The 23,621-nt window shown below is 47.0% G+C and overlaps 1 protein-coding gene across 1 annotated transcript in view; it reads left to right on the top strand.

Annotated features, from left to right (window-relative positions):
• LOC307089992 (cytohesin-3-like) overlaps window positions 1–23,489 on the top strand; it is a 27,699-nt gene extending 4,210 nt beyond the window's left edge. Inside the window, exons 2-13 of the mRNA XM_079756501.1 lie at window positions 7,336–7,418; window positions 7,881–7,945; window positions 8,631–8,697; window positions 8,961–9,079; window positions 11,707–11,787; window positions 12,251–12,363; window positions 13,118–13,266; window positions 13,761–13,872; window positions 17,615–17,691; window positions 18,550–18,621; window positions 19,307–19,461; window positions 21,748–23,489. Coding sequence (XP_079612627.1) covers window positions 7,336–7,418; window positions 7,881–7,945; window positions 8,631–8,697; window positions 8,961–9,079; window positions 11,707–11,787; window positions 12,251–12,363; window positions 13,118–13,266; window positions 13,761–13,872; window positions 17,615–17,691; window positions 18,550–18,621; window positions 19,307–19,461; window positions 21,748–21,820 — 1,166 coding nt within the window. The 3' untranslated portion in view covers window positions 21,821–23,489. The remainder of the gene's footprint in view (window positions 1–7,335; window positions 7,419–7,880; window positions 7,946–8,630; window positions 8,698–8,960; window positions 9,080–11,706; window positions 11,788–12,250; window positions 12,364–13,117; window positions 13,267–13,760; window positions 13,873–17,614; window positions 17,692–18,549; window positions 18,622–19,306; window positions 19,462–21,747) is intronic.
• The last annotated feature ends 132 nt before the right edge of the window (window positions 23,490–23,621 follow it).

Raw genomic sequence — 23,621 nt, 5'->3', positions numbered from 1 at the left:
CAGAGTCTTCCTGACGTGTTGCCATCACCATGGCGGCGACTCGGTGGGTGGGGCGAAGGAGGGTTGTGGTGTGTGGGTGTGGGGTAGAAGGGTGGGGGCCAGGCTGTTTGTCCGCCTGGCATATCCCAACACGTTGTTCAGATACGACTGGTTAAGAATATTGGTTTGTACCAGCATGTTGCTTTGGCTGTTCAGCTAAAAATAGCAAGGTAATACGATTTGTTTGGTTTGGCTCCCGGACAATGCTATAGTTATTATTGTTACTCGTTAATATATCATACCTGCAATAAGATACAGAGATGAATAGATGGACTGAAGGCAAGGGGTTTCAAACGAGAGGGAGACGAATGAGGTGAGAAATTAATTGACCAGAGATGAAAGCGGGAATGGAAAATGAAAAAAGAAAAGACAGTGTAGCAGTGAGTCGGGAGAGGCAGTACCCTGGCAGTAATTCACACCTTCGCTACGAAGAAGAAGAAGAAGAAGAAGAAGAAGAAGAAGAAGAAGAAGAAGAAGAAGAAGAAGAAGAAGAAGAAGAAGAAGAAGAAGAAGAAGAAGAAGAAGAAGAAGAAGAAGAAGAAGAAGAAGAAGAAGAAGAAGAAGAAGAAGAAGAAGAAGAAGAAGAAGAAGAAGAAGAAGAAGAAGAAGAAGAAGAAGCGATCTGAGGTTTGGCCTCTCTCCTCAAAAAGCCATGAGGAGGGGATCCAGAGAGCCTGCCTGCAGGCTGAGGAGCTTGTATATCTTGGACCACAACACTCTGGGGAATACAGGAACGTATTCCCCAGAGGTTTCTCTTTAAACACCCACAGCATTCTCACCTCACTATCTTCCAAAAAACAAATTATCCCTCTATTGTCTTTTTCCCCTGTCAGTGTGTCATTTGGGGGTTTTCAGTTGTTCCCTGAAGTGACTTGCAGCCCGTAACCAGCTTCTGTGTAGGAAGTCTTTGGGCGGCTGCTGACACAGATGGCAATAGCTGTCATTTTTAATGAAGAAATAGCATTATATTTCCAATATATGAAAACATCCCACAGTTCAGTAGTCCATCGAGATTGCAGCCTTCCCATCAACACCAACCCATAGCCAGAACCAGCGTGCAGTAGAGACAGCGAGGGAACGCCGATACGAAATGTGTTTTGCTGTCATAACACCAGGAGCAGATTCCTGCTTGGTTGTTCAGAGGTTTCTCATTAGATCGGATCAGCGTTGGACAGCCAGAGACGTGTGTTATTGCAGTCCGACGGTCTGCCAAGCATCACAAGATCATCCTCGGACCACCACGACACAACAGGCCACCGACTGAACATTTCCATTGTTATCATGTCAGTTTCAGGAGATGGCTGTTCTGTTCAGAGTAAATGCTGAAATACCCAGCTCCCACTGACCTTCAGGGCTGTCCATCTGTACGGACAGCTTCTGTGTGATCCGTCTGGGATGGTTGTGGTTTAATTACCTCTTTAACAGTCTCTCCGCCACTAGCCCAGTGCAACAAAGCTGAATGAGATTGACTTTATGATGCCCGTCTTGAAGACGTAAATACATATGAAATAAGAAAGAGACTGCAGTGTCTCCAGAACAAAACACTGGCTATCCTTCTAAAGCAACTCTTTTCTTTTTAAAAACCAAATATTTTATATTATTTGTTCCGACCAGAGAAAAGCCCGAAGCAGCAGCCAGAGTAGCCAGAGCCAGAGGAGACAGAGGAATGAAGGTTGAATCCAGTATTGGCAGTATGCTGAGTAACTGAACTCAACGTGGCTCTCTCTCTTTCCCAACACACACCTGTTCCAGTCCCGCCAGCATATCCTAAATCAAGGAGATATTGGAAGAAGAAGTAAAGAAGTGATTGTGGAAACTATAACCTTGACTGCTCGGCTCTTTGCATGGTGTGTTAAGAAGAGCGCTGCAATGCTCCTAGTAGTGAAGACCTCGTGAACCTCACTCCTGACTCCATAGTCCTGTTGATGGACTCCCGGGGGTAGAGGGATCGCCCCAGCACGTCTGGGCCCTTCTCAGGCCTATCAGTTCACCGGTGGTGGTTGTTTTGGCCGCGCCGTAAGGCAGCAATAGACATTGCTTTACATCAGCGTGTGCATGTGTGGTTGTGTGTGTGTCTGTGTGTGTGACAAATCCACCAAGTCAAACCTCTTGATCCTCTGGTTTAGTTAACCCACCGCCCCGATACCCACCCCCCAAAATAATATCCATCTTCTCATGCTGATGATGCAGAGAGCCCTTTATGTCACCCTAATGGATACAGAGATGCTTCAGAGAGGTCATTGTGTTGGAAGTTAAATGGCATACTATGACTTTGTGCCCCGATTCATTGATTATTTCCATGACATTGTCCTGCCATTCTGTCATATATATATATATATAGATATATATATCCCTATCTCTCCCAGTTTCTCCCATATTCCCCTGCCCTCTTCTTTCCATGCCAACGGTTGATGATGATCAGATGAGGGGACTATCCTGTCAATGGTAACCAGTTGGCTGAACCTCTGATGCTGGGATCAATAAAAAACACTTCCCATTACATTCTTTGTTTAGTAGCCATGCCACTGCTTTCGGCCGTGCGGGACGTCCCGTTCCTCAGCCTGCTGGAGGGCCTCCTCAGGCCCCTCCTCAGCTTGCCTCACTTCGACTCAAGTCTTCAAGCATTCTGGCACCTTGACTTCATTCACCTATAGGGAGGAAGGAGGGGGGGGGGGGGGGGTTGCCACGTGAACCCCCCCCTTACCCGGAGTGTAGGCTGGCAGCCGTGGGGCAATGTCTGTTAAAGACCCAGGAACATCTGTCTCCTTGCTGCAAACATCACACTTCCTCTGGATTACCGCCGGGCTCACACTGGGCTTGTAGAGCTGCGTGTGTGTGTGTGTGTGTGTGTGTGTCTGGAGAATTGCATACCAGATTAGTGCCAGCTGGTCCACTGTGCGAGAGGAAGAGCAAGATTGTTCATTAGGAGATCTGTTTGACCTATAGCTTGTCATGCATACAGTGGCTCTCTGTGTGTCAGGGTACAATTATAATCATTTGGGGGCAACAGGCCTCAGATTAGGCTTCAAGATAAAGTGGAAGTCGCTTCCTGCGTCCCTCTTCATTGACTGTCCGACCGGCGGCCAGACAGGCAGTGTTGTTATCCAGGGCCCAACTTGGATAACCAAGTTATATGGACCAGATACCTCGTCAGGCCAAGAGCTCTGTCCACCTCCAGGACTCTGGAGGTGGACACGAGTCTGCTGAACTGGGGCCTGGTGCCTGGTGCCTGGTGCCTGGTGCCTGGTGCCTGGTGCCTGGTGCCTGGTGCCTGGTGCCTGGGCTGTACTAGAGAGTGCAGGAGCTCTGATGTTCCAAGCACTTCACCACTTGTGGGGGACGCAGTGAGTGGAGTCCTTGTTACACTGAAGAACAATTGTAGCAGACGTAGAAAACTGGACTTTCCCTTTTTTCTCGTAACGAGTAGCTAAAGTATGTGGTTGATTTTGTCTACATGGTACTTGAAAAGAATAGCAATAATTATGCAAATATGAGGAAAAAGTGGTGATGTATAGTGTGTCTGTGTGTGTGTGTGTGTGTATCTGTGTCTGTGTCTGTGTGTGTCTGTGTTTGTGGGTCTGTGTGTGTGTGATTAAAATGTATCCACCTCTCTCCGTCAATAACCCTGACGCTGAAACCCCCCGGCGGTCAGTGAATGGTGGGCTGAGCGTTTGATAGGTTTGGGTGTGAGGAGTGGGTGGGGGAATTACTTAGGATTTTGTGGGGGATCGGTTCTTCAGAGTGGTTTGAGGAATGACTGGAGTGTCGGTGTGTATTCTGCGGTCCTCGTGTTGGGCGTCTGGAGTGTCTGGCAAGCTCCTCTCTACCGTGTTAACACCAGCGCCCTCGCTCGTACACACTCACTCTGAACGTCGACAACACATACGCCCTGAATCAAGTCTGTCACGGTTTGTTATGTTTTCTCATTGTACCAGAAGACAAAGTGTCTCTCGCATGTGACGTTGTTACAGACTGTTAAGAATTAATTCGAAGCCGGTGTTTAGAGAAATGCATGCCGGCGCCTTGACTAACCATACTGTGACCACCAGATCTGTGGCACTCCACCCAGCGCCCACCACCAGTAGAGAAACGATGCACGCCACACATAAATGATGCTAATAGAGATTGTCGTCGGAGTGTGAATGGTGTGTTTTTATGGTTTTGAACCTTTGTGACTAACAGGACTACTTACTAACTTGTGGCCTTTTTCCAGTCATTCCCTACCGTCTGTCTTGTCTGGGGGGTTTTTGGCCGGTGTGTGTGTGATAACCACACTGAAAGAGTGATTTTGTGTATATGGCTGTGTCTGCCGGTGTGTGTGTGTGTGTGTGTGTGTGTGTGTGTGTGCTTGCTCGCGCTTCAATGTGTATGTATATCTGTGTGTGTGCGTCTGTATGCGTGCGAGCGTGTGTGTGTGTGCCAGATGACTAAAGACTCTTAACTCATTTCCTCAGTGAGTCCCACGGGACTCCCAGGAGGGATGAGTGGGTGCTAATAAGCTAATTGGTAGTAGGACCACCCCTTACCTCCACCACCCACCACCAGGCAGACAGAAGACCACATCCATTAATACCAGTGCCTCCCTACTATTGGGTGGCTTGTTATGGCCCAAGCCAAGTATATGAAGATGAAGTGAAAAGGCCTGGGTTATGGCAGATTAAGTACGGCATTAATGGAAGCCATGCTTTTATCAGTGACCATCTCCCGCTTTTGATTATATTAAAGCTAGAGTAAGCCATTTATTTTAGAAGCAATTTATGTCAGATTTGCTGAATTTGTCTTTACATCCCCGACGGCAATCAAATAAAATGCTCTGACAACAGAAGAAAAAAATCCAGTAGCCGTGACGGTCACAGGGTTGTAATAAGCCTATCTAATCATTTAATTTGGCCCAAATTAAACTATTGGATGGCCTTCCACAAGGCTAGGCAGACCTATTGCTAAAGCTAACTAGTCATGTTTTTCCATTGAGTGGTTTTAGAGAGAAGGTCGAAGGGAAGGATGGGACTTTTTCAGTTGGATACAAGATCTGGCTAACTCCGGTTGGTTTATCCAAACTGCCCACCCCAGTTTTAATAATGATTCATCCTGATTGTAGCAACGACACTGCTACACGCCACATAGGTGGCTTTTCCGGGCTCCCGGGCTCCTTCAAACACAGGGTGGTGATGTTGAAGCCAGTTGGCTGAAAATGGTACCCGGCCTGGCGCTCCATGCTGCCATGTAGGACAGCTAACCCCTGTGGAGTGTGTGTGGCGATAGGTGGTTTAACCTCAAATGCACACTGACTACTCAATGTGCAACAGGTGTGCAGCCTCACCTGGGCCCAGAGAGTCAGTTTCTGGCAAGGTGAGGCTGCTTAAACCAGCCATCATCCACTCACACACTGCCACAAGGACACTCACGAATGGAGCTCCTTTTAGCCTGAGTCTGTTCAGCCTCTGCAGCCCCGGCCACTTAAATACAAAGACAATGTGTACATGAATTCGATTTCCTGTGCTATATTTGCCTCATTACCTGAGACGCATTACACAAAACCATCCAAATATTGCAATAGGAAAATGTAATGTAATTCCTCCAATGAACTCCTGGTTTCCATCAATCAAGGACTAATGTTTCATCATCTCCCTATAATTACAGAAGGGTCCCCCCTGTGGCATAATAATTAACAGACCCCTCAATGCCGTGATTATGATACTTCTTTTTGTTTTAAAGAGGAGCTGAATGTCAGCGGCGCAGCAGTTAACCGTTGCGTAATCGCTGCAAGGTAGCCTGAGGTTACCCAGAAGTAATTAACATTTATATTTTCTATGCCAAGGATCTCAATCTCGGTCGTCCACAATCGGTCATTCACACACACGCACGCACGCACGCACGCACGCACGCACGCACGCACGCACACACACACACACACACAGGCACACACACAGAGACACACACAGACAGAGACCCAGACACACACACACACACACACACACACACACACACTCCATTGTTTAGTAAGAACAGTCACCAATTAGAGGAAACCTACGAACCACCCCTGCTCCACCTGACATCATCACAGTGAAGTATTGTATTGTACAATAGTACGGTTGCATAACCAGGCTAGGAACAGTCACTTGTCTTTCAGTGAGTGCGAGTCACTTCCATGACAATACTTTTGGCTACACTGACCCAGAGTCTCATCTGAAATCTCTGTCCAATTAAAAAATGGGTTGATTCTACTCCCTCTCTCTCGCTCTCTCTCTCTCTTCCCCACCAACCTTGTTGGATTGAATTTGCATAACATTCATCATGTCTGAAGGGAAGATCAGTTCTTATTTTGCGCATAGGGGTGTCAGTGTATCCTTAAGCTAACTGTAGACACAGATCTGAGAGTGTGACGTTATAAAATGTGTCATCAGGCCGTGAAGGGACTTTTACACAGAGTGGGACCTCGCTTGGATAGCTTAATGAGGGAAGATTTAAGAGCTAGTCTTAACTCGTTGGTCGGGGAAGAGGGAGCGATGGGTGGATGGGTCTCTGTGAGAGCTAAAGAGGGTGGGAGACATATAGAGACAAAGAGAGAATGCAAGAGAAGAATGAATAGAGGTGAAAGATAGAGAGAACTTGGCGAAATAAGACACAGCCAAACACGTCAAACACACACACACACACAAACAAACCCACACATCCATAGACTTCATGGCTCCTAGAACTCAAGAGTTGGGATTCAGGGTCAAAATCATTCACTGGAAAATTTCACTTTTTAATGAAAAGATATTCAATGTGGATTGGCTTTTATAAATAGCGGCTTGCCTGGTTTTTAAATGGGGTTGTGTGGGATGGGGGGGGGGGAACACTTTCAAGTGGAATAATTAAGCTGCTGTGGGTTCTCCCTGGCTCTCTGCGGTTCATTAAGATGGCTCTCTGATGTGTGTGCTGCTGCAGCCACCGTGGGCTGAGAGCTGCCGCAACACACACCGCCGCAAGTCACAAGGCAAGAAACCGGGAGACTTCCTGTGAACTACATTTACTTTACCCTCCATCGCTGCTCCGTTTGAACGTACTACTACTACTTCTACTACCACTGCTAGTACTACGTACAAAATGGTGCACGTTTGAGACCCTTTCCATGGTCCTGGGCCTCCTGTGTGTGTCTGTTAGGGTCTAGGGGGGTGTATGTCATCAATTTCCCTTCTTTATGGTTCCAGGTCAGGTCCACGCAGCAGGATGGTGGATAGGGTGCTAGGTTGGCCGTAACCTGTGATAAATCAGGTGATATATTTCATTATGGTGTGTGTGTGTGTTTTTCAGTTCCCGAGGACCTGTCGCTGGAGGAGAGAGATGAGCTGTCAAACATCAGGCGAAGGAAACGGGAACTGCTCGATGACATTGAAGTAGGTTGCGTTTGTGCATGTGTGTTAATGTGTGTGTGTGTGTCTGCGTGTGTGTGTATACCTGCCATGTGTCTGTACCTGAGAGGTGGGCAACATGTGCACAATGTGCACATTATGCATGTCAGGACTGTGATTGTGTTCTTATCAGTCGGTGCAGATTCCTCCAGTAGGAAGCAGAGCGCCTTCCAGGGGGTGGGCTGGTTCCTGATGTCAATCTTCTGAAATGAAAACATGGCGATGTGTGAAAGCACCCGTCTTATGCCCACACGGCTAAAGGAATTTTATTACTTTCATATTGTCGTCTTTATCTAATTTATTATTGAACATCTGTTTGTCTCTGTCTCTCTCTCTCTGTCTCTCCCTCTCTCTGTCTCTCTCTCTCTCTCTCTCTCTGTCTCTCCCTCTCTCTGTCTGTCTCTCTCTCTCTCTCTCTCTTTCTCTCTCTCTCTCTCTCTCTCTCAGAGGTTGAAGTTCGAGATAGCAGAAGTCATGACGGAAATTGAGCAGCTCACATGTGTCGGAGAGAGGTGGGTACATTGGTTCTTCAATATTAAAGTGTGTGTGTCTGTGTGCAGTTGTGTGTTTGCTTGTACGTGTGTGTGTGTGTGTGTGTGTATTAATTAACAACTTGATGCAACCCCTTGCTCAATCTGACCTGTTTGCCCACGGAGGCGCATGGGAAGGACGATTAAACGCCCTGACCTATTGAAGCTTATGTCCATGGATCAATCACAGTCTGCGTGTGCTATTATTGCCCCGAGGACAATTAATCACACTGAATGTACAGCTCTCTTGCCATATATGAGTCACTGCAGGGCACACTGTGTGTGCTGTCAGGTGTGTGTGTGCGTCTGTGTGTGTGTATATGTGATTCTGTGTGCATGCGTCTTTGTGTGTTTATCAGTGTTGTGTGCATTACCAGGCAAAGGCCACGCTGACTTATGTACCCATCAATCAACTTCATTCAGGTGTGTGTGTGTGTGTCTGGGTCTTTTAGAGGACATATTTCAAGCTAATGGGCTGCGGGAAGTGGCCATTGTTGTACCTGTTCACTATCAATACCGTAATGGATGTGTATGGCATGCAAACAGGGCTTGAACTTGCACTGTAATTACAACAGTAATGATGGTGAGGATTATTGTTTGTATGGCCTTGATTGCAATGCCGTTTGGGATCGCTGAATAACTTATCTCTTTTTTTTTTCTGTAACAGCAAAACAACACAAAGAAACAAACAGATTGCCATGGGGAGGAAGAAATTCAACATGGATCCCAAAAAGGTAGAATCAGATTGTGATTTACTACCCCATTCATCCATACAAGGAATGTATCCCCGTGTGCAAGGGATAAATACAAAATACTTTACAGTAATTCTTGAATATAAATATACACTAGTTTTAGTCCACTGGTTTTATTCAGTATTCCAGTGCAGCTCTTGGGGGTCTCCCTGCTTTAACTGCATTTACAGTTACACTGCATCCCTGACCTTAATGAATACTAACAACCTCCCCCACCCAAACCCTCCCCTCCCTCCCCCCACCAGGGGATCCAGTTCCTCCTGGAGAACGACCTCCTGCAGCACACCCCAGAAGACGTCTCCCAGTTCCTCTACAAGGGAGAGGGCCTCAACAAGACGGTGATCGGGGACTACCTCGGGGAGAGGTAAGAGACCCAACCTTCACCCCCCCCCCCCCCCCCCCCCAGTCCTCCCGTTCCCCCTCGCGGCCCACTGAACCCACCGCAGATGGATTCCACCTCGGGGATGAAAGCGGTAGATTTTTCGACACTCTCGGGTGGCGACGTGGTTGTCGGGGCCCCTCAGAGCTCAGAGGGCCCCACCGATGACTCGTAAAAAAAAAAGAACAGGGACACAAAAGACGATGTGCCGTTTGTCTAAGCTGCCCCGACATCTGTAGGTTCACGGGTCGGATTAAGCGGTCAAGTGCACAGTCAGCGATGCTGCCCGGGGTTTGGAGGGTTAATCTGAGGTTTAGTTTTGGACGGGAAAGCTCGGCGATTCGGACATCAGGGGCAGTCTGATGATGAATGACATTTTCATTTGTTTAAATCGTGTTGTTGAATCTATGATTTATTTAATTAATTAATGAACGTTCAACCAGTTGACAGTTGGCCTACTTTACATCGCCCTGCTGATGGGACCTTGGTTGGTTTAAACGAATGCAACAAACTAGACTATTCAATTAGTCTCATGAAGGAAAATAATACGTGTATGAGTGTGTTTCTCTGTTGCGTAAGTGTGTGTGTGTGTGTGTGTGTGTGTGTGTGTGCATGCTGCTGGCAAGGGGGCTGGTACTCTAGGGACTGTGTGTTGGTTTTGGTTTGTTTATGCGTGTGTGTGTGTTAGTGTGTTTGTTACTTGGAGGGGGACTGGAATAGCGGTGGTGGTCCTCATTGAAGCTTCGTTCAAGTGGTCGATCATCAAAGGGCTGCACTAACTTGGTGGAAGGACCCCTACTCATTAATTAGCACTAATTGAGTCGATGCCAGCAGTTGAAACCTATCATTACACGGTGGGTAATTGCATCTTCAAGAGGGAGGGGGGGGGGGGGATCTGGAAGAAGGGAGAAAGCGAGGAGAAGTGAGAGGGGGCAGATGTGAAAGGGGGACAGCCGACGAAGGAGGGCAGGAGAGTGGGGGACTGGATCAAACGAGGAGGGCATCTCGGGGGGGTTTGAGCCCAGCACTGAAAACACCTTGCTCTGCTCTCGTTTTGAATACGCTTCTTTTTCAGTGCTAACCTCCTTTCACATGCATTTTTGGAGTTTATGCAACCAATGTAACCTATTTCTGCATTCCACATAGGAAGACACAGGGAGTCAGAATAGTGCTGTGGTTGTAGTTGTAGTATAGGAACGTGGATGACATATCTGGAATGATGCACTCCATCAATATAGATGCATTCATTTTTCTCTTGAACTATAAAGAAAAGCGTGTCCATCTGTGAAACATTTAAACACGTCATGCTCTAATCCGTTTGTTATGTTACATGTCATCCCTTTCTTCTGCAATCCCCCTCAGTGTAAACAACACTGTTTTGCTGTACAGACTTATTCAAACCTCCCAGGACACCATATACACAGACAGCCGCCGGTCTCCAGAGATACACAAACAAGCAGGAGAACCAAAGCAAACCAAAGCAAAAATCTCCTTTGAAACGTTGTGTTGAAACGTACTCCTACGATGGATTCGGTATCGTCTTTTGTTGCCTGAAAACAAAAAGGACGATTTGCCAAGTTTTAGCTCCTTCCTCAAATCTCCCCCCCCCCCCCCCCCCCTGCTCTCCTCTCTTCCCTCACACACCAAAAAAATCTGAAAAACTGTCTTCTGTCTTCAATAAAAATATCCATGAAAGCGCGTTTCCTGTGCTGCATGGCTGCCATGTGCAGATTGCCAACAACGACACACACAATACAAAGAGTGTGTTTTGGGGGAACCGGAACGCAATGCCTGGCGGCTAAACGAACAAGGTTCTGAATGAAAACCCATGAAGAAGAGAAGACCTTCATCGGCCCTGTCCACCACACACTGGACACTGCCCAGCCTGTGTGGCTGACTGGGCTGGCTGGCTGGCTGCTTCTCGTCAGAACCAACAGGCCCTTTGATCCACCATGTTTAAAGAGCCCACACAGCCTTAGGTATACGAAGATTGGAAGTGAGTGTGTGTGCTTGTGTGTGTGCGTGTGTGTGTGTGTTTGTGTGTGTGTGTGTTTGTGTGTGTGCCTTTCACAGAGCCAGTCACAGCCTTAGGTGCACTGAAAATTAGAAGAATGTGTGCGTGTGTGTGTGTATATACGTGTTTGTCCGTGCACATTAAATTGCATCCAGCCTTCACAACACGGCCTCCTGCAGCCAGTCTTCCCGAAGAGCAGAACTATGGCAGGAATGCCGTAGACAGGCTGCAGGGACCTTCCACACAGGAGACCTTGTCTTAGTCCACATTTGATCTTGGAGTCATGCTGCATTTGCCCTCCTACATCTTCTCAGAGCCCCCCACCGTATCCTCCACGGGGGTTCAGGGATTGTTTGCATGACCGATGAGGTGTGGGTTGAGAGAGGGTGAAAATGAAAATAGTGTTTGGTATTTGTTTTTGTATAAATGACACAAGTAGATTCCATATAAATGAGACTTCAGAAGTATTGGAATGCCTCAGTGAATAATACTGATCCTTGGAGAAAACACAGCTGATTCAGATTAAATGCCTCTCTCTCTCTCGCTCTCTCTCTCTCGCTTTCTCTCGCGCTCTCTCTCTCGCTCTCTCTCCCCTTAGGGATGACTTCAACCTCCAGGTGCTCCAGGCGTTTGTGGAGCTGCATGAGTTTGCCGATCTCAACCTGGTCCAGGCACTGCGGTCAGTCTAAAGAACACTCACCTCTGGGCCCAGAAGCTGCTGAGCTCTCTGTAGTCTTCATCTCCCCCTCGTGTGGTTCCTTTAGACTAACCCCTGCCAATTAAAGTTAAATATCACTCTCCTCTTTCCATTTCATCCCCTTCCAACGCCTCTCTGCCATCCATCAAGTGGTCCGATCTGTTATTGTTCTTTTGTCATAATCTTCATCCTTTTGTTTTGGTCTTCCTCCTCCTTCTCTCTCCGTTTTCCATCTTTTTTTTGCTGATGTGTCCCAGCCAAGCACGTCGGGCTGTACCTGATTAACGAAGAACTTCCACTGCACTTGTTTTCCTTTGAGTGTAAACTGTTGCATTTTGTTGTGTCTCGTGTCTATGCAAACCCTCTTGTCTATGCGAGCCTCGCTGAGGACTTTTTTCCACGGCGTTGGCCCGGATGATGAACCTCTCCTTCCTCTCTGCTGCAGTCAGTTCCTGTGGAGCTTCCGTCTGCCCGGCGAGGCCCAGAAGATCGACCGCATGATGGAGGCCTTCGCCTCTCGCTATTGCCAGTGTAACCCGGGGGTCTTCCAGTCCACAGGTCAGACCCCCAGACGCCCCCTGTTAACCCCGCTTGCTCAGACAGGAAGTAGTGGCAGCCTCCCCCCCACTCCCTGAGGTATCCCCGGGCGAGCAGAGGGAATGTTAAGAATGCAGTGGGAGAGAGAGAACAGCGGGGTTAGTGTAGAGGCCAGGGTGTACCGGCTCCTGGGCTGAAAGGATCAGGGTTTGATCCCCTCTGCGGTCAACCTGCAGGCTCAGAACGTACGCTTTAGAAGGGAAAGATCCTGCTACAATGAGAAGTAAACGAAAAGACAAAGGAACCAGAACAGAGGTAAAAAATTAAACATAGCCTTGGTGTTTTGGTGAAATCGTTATCGGCAATTAGAATCATAAGCAAGAGATGATTATGGTTACGATAAAGGACTAGCCTAGTTTCCGAAAGTAAGCCAAATTAAAGCCTTGATTCTGCTATGTTAACAGCCGACAACTGACAGGTAGAAATATAATATTTAGAGAAAGGTGTGTGTGTTCGTGGCTGTTTGTGAGATTTCCAACTTGCAATTCTCAAGAAATGTGTTTGATACTATTATACTACAACACCAAGCCAGATAGAAAATAGAGAGAGAGAGAGAGAGAGAGAGAGAGAGAGAGAGATTAACTATCAAGAAGAGTGGGGACAGATGGAAATGAATGACTCATTATTGATACTCTCTCTCTCACTCCCTCACTCATTCACTCACTGTTCTCCCTGCTGTCATCGGACTGTGTCGTCCCTCTCTCCCGTCCCCCAGACACCTGCTACGTGTTATCCTTCGCCATCATCATGCTGAACACCAGCCTCCACAACCCCAACGTGCGCGACAAGCCCCCCGTGGAGCGCTTCATCTCCATGAACAGAGGCATCAACGAGGGGGGGGACCTGCCAGAGGAGCTGCTCCGGGTGAGGCCCCCTAATGAGTGTGTGTGTGTGTGTGTGTGTGTGTGTGTTTGTGTGTGTGCGTGCGTGTGTGTGTGAGAAAGAGATATAGAGATGCCATTTGCAAGCATTGACGTGAGTTGTATGTTTGGGAATCCTAATAGGTTTATAGGATGTTTTCACCTTCTATAAACACCTTCATTTGTGTGTGTGTGTGTGTGTGTGTTTGTGTGTTGTTTAATAACAAGCATATGTGTACCTGTAATTGGATATGAGTATTGTGTGCCGTTCCCCATCTGGGACTGTGCGTGCGTGCATATGCATTCCCTTGGGATATCCTCCATTGAATATCTTGTATGTTTCTGTAATTTCCTCAATCTTATCCGTCATGTGTCAGTGTGTGTGTGTGTCTGTGTGTGTGTGTGTGTGTGTGTGTGTGTGTGTGTGTGTGTGTGTGTGTGTGTTTGTGTGTTTAGTTCTTCCATGTGACACATTCTTTCACTCCTCTGTCCCCACAGAATCTATACGACAGCATCAAGAATGAGCCATTCAAAATCCCAGAGGATGATGGGAACGATTTGACGCACACATTCTTCAACCCTGACAGAGAAGGATGGCTCTTGAAGCTAGGTATGAGCAATAATTTAAGAAAAGCTTTTCTCCCCACCACCCCTTTCTCAAGGTATTTGTCTTGTTATCATCCAAGAAAACACTGATTAAGTGAGCAGCATATGCAGGGTTGCATGTAAACGTCTGAATGAGTGTTTGGTTGATAATCCTCCTCTCTATTCACCTCCTTTTCGGTCTTCTTCCTCTCCTTTCCTTTCTCCTCTCTCATCTAATCTCCTCTCCTCCTCTCCTGTCCTCTCTTCTCTTCTTTCCTCTCCTCTCCCCTCATTTCCTCTCCTCTCCTCTCCTCTTTTCCTCTCGTCTCCTCTCCCCTCCAGCATGTTTTTATCTTTCCTCTCTACTAAGCTCTATCTCTTGGTCTTACTCTCACTGGGTCGTCATGGTAATATGTGTATGTGCTTGTTCTGTGTTTGTCTTAAAAAAAAAAGAGGTTCTCCCATGTTGTGTGCTGTCTCCTCTCTCTCTCCATGCACTCTGACCTCTCACCTTTCACCTCTTTACTCTGTCCTGTGATTGGCTGTCGCTACTACCTTGCTCTCTGCATCAGGAGGTAGGTACCCCTCCTGTTCTCCCCCTTCTCCCCCCCCCCAACCCCTTCTCTGTTAACCGCTGGATGGCTGCTTTGAAAAAGACAAATAGAAAATCTCTTCAGCAACTGCTTCCTTGACCCGCTCCCCACGACACTATGACCTGGCTGTAGCTTATCTGTTGGCGCCTGGCTGTAGCTGAGCTCTTAGCGCCTGGTTGTAGCTGAGCTCTTAGAGCCTGGTTGTAGCTGAGCTCTTAGAGCCTGGCTGTAGCCGAGCGGTAAGCGCCTGGCTGTATGTGTGCTGCTAGCACCTGGTTGTAGCTGAACTGTTAGCGACTGGCAGTAGATGAGTTGTTAGCCCCTGGCTGTAGCTGCGCTGTTAGCGGCATACTGGTTTAAAGTGACTCTGTTTGGGATATCAGCATCACACTGATCACACCTCATGTCCCGCTTCGAAAGACAACAGTCAGAAAATGTTTAAAATAGAATCCAACTTATACGACACCAAAAGCTGCGTTCAAAAATAGTGCTGCTAACACAGACAGCATCCATTTCAGTAACTACTGTCACCCAGCAGTGACTGCAGCTCAGCGGGTGTTTGGGTACCACAGGAGACCCAGCCCTGTCCCCAGAGTGCCTTCTGGGGCGCATGCTGGAGAACAACACACATGCCCCAGCAAGGCTGTGGCTGCTGCTTATGCCCGCGCTCTGGGACGGGTGTGTGTGTATTTGTGTGTGTGTGTGTGTGTGTGTGTGTGTGTTTCTCTGAGGTGACGCAAGTCCAGTCTGGTCTTGCAGAAGCACAGCTGGATACCCGCATCCCTCTACTACTCATTGCACTTCATCTCAGAGCCATTTCTCAACTTCTCTACTGCCCCTATCTTTCTCCTGCCCTGTTGCATCGTTCTTCTCTCTCTCTCTCTCTCTCTCTCTCTCTCTCTCTCTCTCACTCACCATCTTTGACCCTCTCCTTCAGTATCTCTTTATGTTCCTTTTCAACCGCTCCGTGTCTCAACCCCTCTCCCTATCTCCCCCAGTTGTTTTTTCGTCTCTGTGTCCCCCTACCTCCCCCTCTCTCAATCCACCTCTCTCTCTCTCTCTGTCTGTCACTATCTCCCTATCTCGCACCACCTATGTCCCCGACCATCTTCGCTTGCCAAATTCATTTTTAGTTCCAGCATTTCCCACCAGCGAACTCCCCGCTATCTTTAGCTCCCATCCGACGCAACCCCCTCCCCCCCCGCTCCTCGCTCCTATCCCCTCGCTGGCAAAGGAAAGAGCAACATTCCTCTTTATTTATACTCGTATTGTTCCATTCTAAACAGAACTGGGTCTAATGAGCACTGTCAAGGCTAGTTGGACTCCTCCGCTTCCCCCCGCGGTAGGGAGTCTCCATCCTGAGCGCTCATTAGCAGAGTGCTACTTCTTCTTCCTGCTGTTCCCCCTGGACCAAGCCTCTCGTTGGGCCTGAGTACAACGTCTCCACCGCCATCCCCCCCCCAGCACTAACCATCCATGATAACCCTAATAAAGACATCCGAACCACGTCTTTGATAGTATTTTTTTTCCCTTTTTTCGAGCGTGGGCGGGGGGGGTTTGAGTGAACGCATCCAAGCTCAGGGGGAGCAGCTCTGTCTGTTTCACACGCCGTCGTCTGTTCGCTGGTAGCCTGTTCGGTCTTTAGGAGAGAGAGTGGTAGTCTGGAGGAGGCCTGCGCAGCACGAGCTAAAGCCCTGATAGGTGTCTTGGTTGTGGGGGTGAGAGGGTTGGGCTACGCCTCGGGCAGCCAGGAGGTTGTGTTCCAGCCCAACTGATGTGGGGCAAAGCAAAGAGAGGCTGGGAACAGCAGCAGAAAGATCCTTGTAGCCGACGCATGCTGACTGTGATTCATATAAACATTGTCTGCCGTCTACCTGTAGGCTTCTTCGGGTAGGGGGCTACTACCTGCTCCATAATGGCATTTATCTGTGAGCCGCTTTGGGTAAAGGCGTCCGACCAGAAACGTGAATGATATTAAAATGTTTAGCAATGTATGTAACACTTAATGCTCTTATTCTTAAAAGGGGGATAACACGATGCATGATGGATTAACGGCTGGAAACTGAACTACTAAAAGACTGACAACTCTTCTGAACGAGCAAGGCATTTTGATGACATCACTAACTGCTCTGAATGCATGCGTTCTGTAACGTCAGCATTGCAGCATGTTTATTCGAACTTGGTCCGTGCTTAAACAGCACACACACATGCACACACACACACACACGCACCACACACACACACACACACAGACACACACACACACACACACACTCACACACACACACAATGCAGCTCTCAAAGTGGTGAGCAGACTGCCCATTGATAGCCGACCAGGGAATTAAGTTTGATTACATCAGTTGCTGACTCATTACATCATTGACGGGTTAATTAAACAGAAAATCTGATAATCCCAGTAATAATCTGGATAACGAGGACAGTTTGTATTCTAGTTTGGCCTGAGGAGAAGTCAAGCCGGTGGAGATGGAGATGTAATGTGTTTGAAAGACAATGTAACACTGCAGAAAAAAGTAAAAGCAGCTCAGTGTGTGCAGAACATTCACTTGATCAATATGCTGTACGATTGAATGTATTGATTTGTTAGAAGTAATGATTAAAAAAGGGTTTCACGAATTGGAACATTAGGAGCTGAAGCCACCTTCACCATATTTGTCTCATTCTTCTCTCTTTCCTCTTCCTTCAAAAACATAAGCAGGCTACTTTGGTGGTGGTTAGTCCAGCGGTATACACCGCTTTGGATAATCATTTAGCCTTGGATGCGAAATGAGTAAATAATAAACAGGAGAGAGAGGTACAGGGAGAGACAGGGAGATAGGTTCAGCCACACGTTGAATCCTAATGAGTGGAGCTTCTGATCTGGAACCAGATGTGACAGGTGCATATGGTAGGGGGGTCCCCAGGGGACAGGGGCCCTCTGCCCACCCTGTCCCCAGGTAACACGGCCCCCTAGGTGCCCATGAGCACTGACGGGGCTCCCATCACTGCTCTGCCTTGTTTTTCTGTTTTTTCTTTACATATCTTGTTCCTTAATTATAACCCAAACTGTTGGTGTTCTCTCTCCTCCCATCTCTGTCGCTCTGTCTTCCCCTCTCTCTCTCCCGGTCTCTCCCTCTCTCTCATGCTTGTCCTCTTTCCCTCTCTCTCCTCCTGCAGGCGGGAGGGTGAAGACGTGGAAGAGGAGATGGTTCATCCTCACCGATAACTGTCTCTATTACTTTGAGTACACAACGGTAAGCAGGGTTTGGTGTGTGTGTGTGTGTGTGTGTGTGTTGTGCAGTGTTGCCTGCTTATGTGGAGGAACCCCTGTGTTAAATACATGGTTGTCTGTCAGGCACCATGGGATTGGAAGACAATTGGAAAGCTGACTGTATAGCACAGAGCCAGAGGATGGCATTATGGCAAAGATAGGGGGTGAGGGGGGATGGGAGGGAGAGCGAGAGAGAGGGGATGGATAGAGAGTGGGGAGATTGAGAGAAGGAGAGAGAGAGAGAGAGAGAGAGAGAGAGAGAGAGGGAGAGAGAGAGAGAGAGAGAGGGGACTTTATCCCTACTCTATCACAACCCCCTCTATGACCTAAATGAACCTCATCCCAGCAGTTAACAAGATGCATCATGGGAAACATCTGGGAAGTCTGAAACACATCTGGCCTGGTTAAGTGAGGAGAGCGCCCCTCACCCCAGTCCATTAACCCCCCCCCCCCCCCCCCCCCCCCAGTTTGCCACTGGCCTGGAACTATGCTACCCATCCCCCACGAAAACTCCCCCATCCCCCAACGCTCAGACACACTGCTATTGATTCACATACAGTGAGCGCACACACACAGACAAGACACGTCTCTGTATCTATATAACACGCAATAACAAGAGAGACAACTATCTCTCGCACTCACATGTTTTCAATGTGTTTGAGTTCTCTAACGTGAATGTTTGTGTGTGTGTGTGTGTGTTGCCCTGCGTGTTTGTGTGTGTGTGTGTGTGTGTGTGTGTGTGCGTGTGTGTGCATGTGTGTGTGTGTGTGTGCGCATGTGGATGTTTCTGTGTGTGTTTGTGTGTGTGTGTGTTTCCATGCATGTGTGTGTGTGTTTCCAGGACAAGGAACCTCGGGGCATCATTCCCCTGGAGAACCTCAGTATCAGAGAGGTGGACGAGCCCAGGAAACCTGTAAGGGCCCAGACCCCTGTGTCCGCCTCCTGTAGTGCATGATGTCCGCAGCACAGTGCCCGCTATAATGACTGCATCTCAATGATGCACCTTCAGAATACCATCAGATTATACCTTCCACTTTCAGTTTGGTGTAACTTTTAGTAAACCTTTCACTGTTTCTTGTGGAATAATAATGGAAACGATGGCTAGACATTTTAGTGAGGGTTGGCTGTTTTGCTTTTGCAGTAATTGGGAAACACTTTACAATATGGGTACATTAATTAACCGTTAATGAACCTGTTAATGCAGTTATAAAAGCATTAGCATAGGGGTAAGGGTAGTGGTGAACTCTAACCCTATAATAATAATGAATACATTAATACATTAGTTACCATGAACACCAGCACCTTAGTTAATATGAACACCATTATTAAATGATTAATGGTAATAATACATTTATCAACTTTAAATTAGTGCATATTTCTGCATTAACTAATTAAGTTAATAACTTCCATGATGACAGGATACAATAATTGTTGTTCACATTGAGATCCGTCTATAATATTGGGAGGATATATGTTAACATATACAAGAAATCTGTACTTGTTTGTTGGTGCGAAAATACATAATGACACAGCAAAGCAAATAGACCTTCACCCCGATTGAATCCACTGCAATGCTCTCTGTTTCCTTCGATGACCAGAACTGCTTTGAGCTGTACAACCCCAACCACAAGGGGCAGGTGATCAAGGCATGCAAGACCGAGGCCGACGGCCGCGTCGTCGAGGGCAACCACGTGGTGTACAGGATATCGGCACCCACGCCGGAGGAGAAGGAGGAGTGGATCAAATCCATCAAGTAAGAGAGAGAGAGAGACAGAGAGACAGAGAGGGAGAGAGAGAGAGAGAGAGAGAGAGAGAGAGAGGGAGAGAGGGAGGGGGAGAGAGAGAGTCAGAGAGAGAGAGAGAGAGAGGGAGGGAGAGAGGGAGAAAGGGAGAGGGAGAGAGAGAGGGAGAAAGGGAGGGAGAGAGAGAGAGAAAGGGAGAGGGAGAGGGGAGAGAGGGAGAGGGAGAGAGAGGGAGAGAGCGAGAGAGAGCGAGAGGGAGTGGGAGAGAGAGAGAGGGAGAGACTTGTCCGTCGGTATCCATTTTCACTATAAGGGCACTTAGCCAAATGCCAAGGCTGTTCCCCTGTCTGGCTTTCCTTTGACCTTGACTGAAGGAAGGAAGACACACACACACACACACACCCTTTGTTTGCTTTTTAGCGACACGCGCTCAATTCCATTTCCTGTAACCAAATGCCGCTGTGTTAAATGTGATCAAGGAATCAAAGTGTTGCGTATAATTGCACCCAGTGGGTAGTTGATCACCCAGCTGGTTATCATATTACTCCTCCCCCCCTCCCCTGGCCTGGTCCCTTGTCAATACGGGTTCATGCATCAATACAAGGGTAGAGAATCATATTATAACCCCCTCCCCCTGTGCTCTTAACGAGATGGGAGTACCCTTAGCATTGACCCATGGGCTTCCATTAGGCCAGAGATATGGGCTCCTTGACCAGACTTGTGACATCATCATTATTTTGCCCCCTCCGTGTTACTGGAAATCGTGTTTGCGTGAGGGCCTCTCGACGCAGAGAGAAGGGGCAATGTGAGGCGGCCTGAGGTGAACGTTGCTCCGCCCTTTTATTGCCTCGTTGATTCACTTTCCGACACCCCCCCCCCCCTTTCCCGCCCTTGGGGAGAGTAGAGAATGTGTCTTCCATTGTCTTTGTGGTTCTCTCGCTGCCCCCGATGATACTTGTTAAAGATATAGGATTCTGAATGCTCTTTGTGTCTGTGTGTGTGTGTGTGTGTGTGTGTGTGTGTGTGTGTGTGTGTGTGTGTGTGACAGCCTTCTTAGGGTCCCCCACTGTGTATTCAATCTAATTCAATTAAAACCCCTCTGCAGGGGGGGCTGTCTCTCTATTAGCAGTAGCGTTACTGACCTGCATTAGAGCTCATGTGAGCGCTCTAGCTGCATTGTGCACGCACTGTAACAAAGGCTTCATATCGTACCATATAGCTACCATTGGTGCTACACGGTATCACATGCAACGTTGGCGTAGCAGTTAGCATACCTAGCCATGCCTATTTCTATTGGGTCCGTCGTCATCATTGATTTGTATGCCGACCATTATAGCGAGACACTCGTTAAGGAAAGGTGCAGGATAATTTAATCTAGACTAGGGGTTATGAGTCCCATCCCAAAGGTTCGGGGTTCGAGCTCCTATGTCCACCTCCATCCTTGAGCCAACGCCCTTTAACCCGATCTGCTCATAAATTATATGTATGTCAAAAAGAAATGCACTTCAAGTGTTACATAGATGATTAATGCATAGAGGAATTACTAAGTAGTCAATAGCCAATCATAGCAGTTACCGAGCCATCTTGAAGGGCCTCTCTAGTGTATATGACCGTAGGAGGCGGTCATCACTGACTGCTGACCTCAGCATCAGGCATAGACTCTGTGCTGCCTCTCCCAACGTATGATGTCTTGACTCAGCTGGTCTGGTGGTAGACTATCCCGTGGTCAGCAATTATGTACACAAAACACACACAGTACACACACACGCACACATACACAAACACACACACAGTAGTTATCTGAATCCTCAGCAAGGGTGAGAATTGGTTTGAGGGTTGGTGCTACATTCACACACACACACACGTACACACACCCACACACACACAGGCACACAAATGAATGTTCAGCACATCCGGTGCTCTTACTGATGGGGAGGCAGAGGGTGAGTCAGTACCGTTCTCATCTGGACGCAAAACAAAGCGATAAGCATGAACAGTTCCCACAGCCATGGCTTCTCAGCTCTCGGAGCTGCAAATAGCTGCCTTGTTTTCCCTCTGTCCTTTGCCTTCCACATGTATAATTTATTACTAATTTCAGCAACAACAAAAAGGTTTGGTCGCTGAATAGCCTAAGGTCTGAAGTATAATACACACAAGGTGGATGCTATTACTGCTGCATCGATGTGATGTGCCTCTCAGAAATATAAATGTTTTAAAGAATCTGTAAAAACACAAAAAACGATTCAAAGTGCGCTCTCACCTCATCAATATTCTCCTGTCTTATTTCCCCATCACAGAGCAAGCATCAGCAGGGACCCCTTCTACGACATGCTTGCGACCAGGAAGAGGAGGATAGCCAATAAGAAATGAGGGCCGAGCCAGATCCATCCCAGTGTCCCCATATTTCATGGTGGTCACCAGACACACACTGCGCCCCGAAGTGCTGATGTTGAACTGACTAATAGAGAGTTTGGCTGGAGGAAGCCGAATGAGCTGATGAGATGCACATTGAGACAATAGGGGGTTCAGAGACCTACCGGGAAGACCGTGCACCTCACCCCGACTCTGGTCTCCATCAGACGCATCATGTGTATGGTTACACATGGAATCGGGGTGGAAGTAACTCATGCTCCCCTTTGGGCTGGACTCGGATGTTGTACAATCAATTGTGGACCCAAGATGTTAACCAGACTGAACGGAAATAAGAAGACTGACTGACTGTGTGGATTCATTGAAATAAAATACGCCCCGGCCCGAACACACATGCATGGCTGGAGTCATTGACGAGGTCGATTTGTTTTTGCGTCATTTTTATCCAAGCCGTCGCTGCCATCTAGTGGCTTAAAAGGGGAATCGAACCAACCATATCCTGGTCTCACCCACTATAACAAACATAAACTCATACAGAGAGATTGGATTGGATGAATGGGCCGGGGCCTATGTTTGATTTCTAACACCGTTGACATCATATCTGATTTTCACACATCCTCCACTTTAAAATCTAGCTTTGGTTGTATTTGCTTTGTCCTATCTCATGCTTGATATAAAGACGGAAGGGCAGATACAAAGCTTAGATTTCATCATGCCATGCAAAAGGCAGCAGCTGTTTACAACTAAATATGGATTTATTTTGGACAAAACTTTGTATTGTTAAGATGTCTCAACTTTATCTGAATCAGCTGGTCTGATTGCTAGCCTCTACAGTAACTTTGTATGCCAAATGTGACAATATTAAATACATAACTAAATCATAAACGTGAAATAAAGACATAGAGCCATAATTAAGTAAAGGGTGAAATAGATACTTCAATAAATGCAACCCGTGTAATTTTCTATTACTACCTGTTTTTCATATTTTTTCTGTGTATTTATTCATTTCTATGTGTATTTAATGTGTTTCAATATTGAATTACTTAATTCATGATTAATTTCATCTCATGTCTCATCTTTCAACATCCCCCATCAAAGCCAGTGGGCTGGAACCCCCCCACAGGATTTGGGTGGGTGGGGGGTCAATGATATACTTACATTAATATGTAAATACCTTAATAATTTCAGTACAGTGAGCTCCATCACCAGCAATACATAAGCAGTGATTGTTTGATTTGAACAGCATTTATTATTTTCATGTAACCAGCACAGTATAGGTTCAGTAAATTATATTCTCAGTGCATAATGTTCTAACGCTATACTCACAAACAAACACACACACACACACACACACACACACACACACAAAAACACGCATGAAGTGGTCATTTATCCCATTACAACTCATGACTCAAAGGCTGGCAGGCATGAAAGATATAAGCTATCCCCCTGCCCCATGTTTTTTAATACTTGGAAATGTACGACTTAGGGCATACATTAACATTCAAAACGGTTTACATTAATTCATAGGTTGTATCATGATATTATACAACTTTAATACTGATGTTGTCGTAATAATATTACCCAAATTAATTTTTTACTTTTCAATTACTTTTTGTAATTGTTTATGAATGACCAATCTTTACATAATAATTTGTATCTTCATGTTTTAGTGCACCGTCCATGTTTTCTGTTTAGAGATGAATAAAGGTTACTGTTTTGTTAACACCACTAACTATCTGAATGGCTTCATGGGAATTGTTGAAAATGATTCATCAGTGATGGAGGAAAAGATGAAGCT

This window comes from Pollachius pollachius (genome assembly GCF_949987615.1).
Source record: "Pollachius pollachius genome assembly, chromosome: 19".
In the NCBI taxonomy this organism is placed as follows: Eukaryota; Metazoa; Chordata; class Actinopteri; order Gadiformes; family Gadidae; genus Pollachius; species Pollachius pollachius.
The sequence above is the reverse complement of the archived record's forward strand: the minus strand, read 5'-3'. Positions and strand labels throughout refer to the sequence as shown.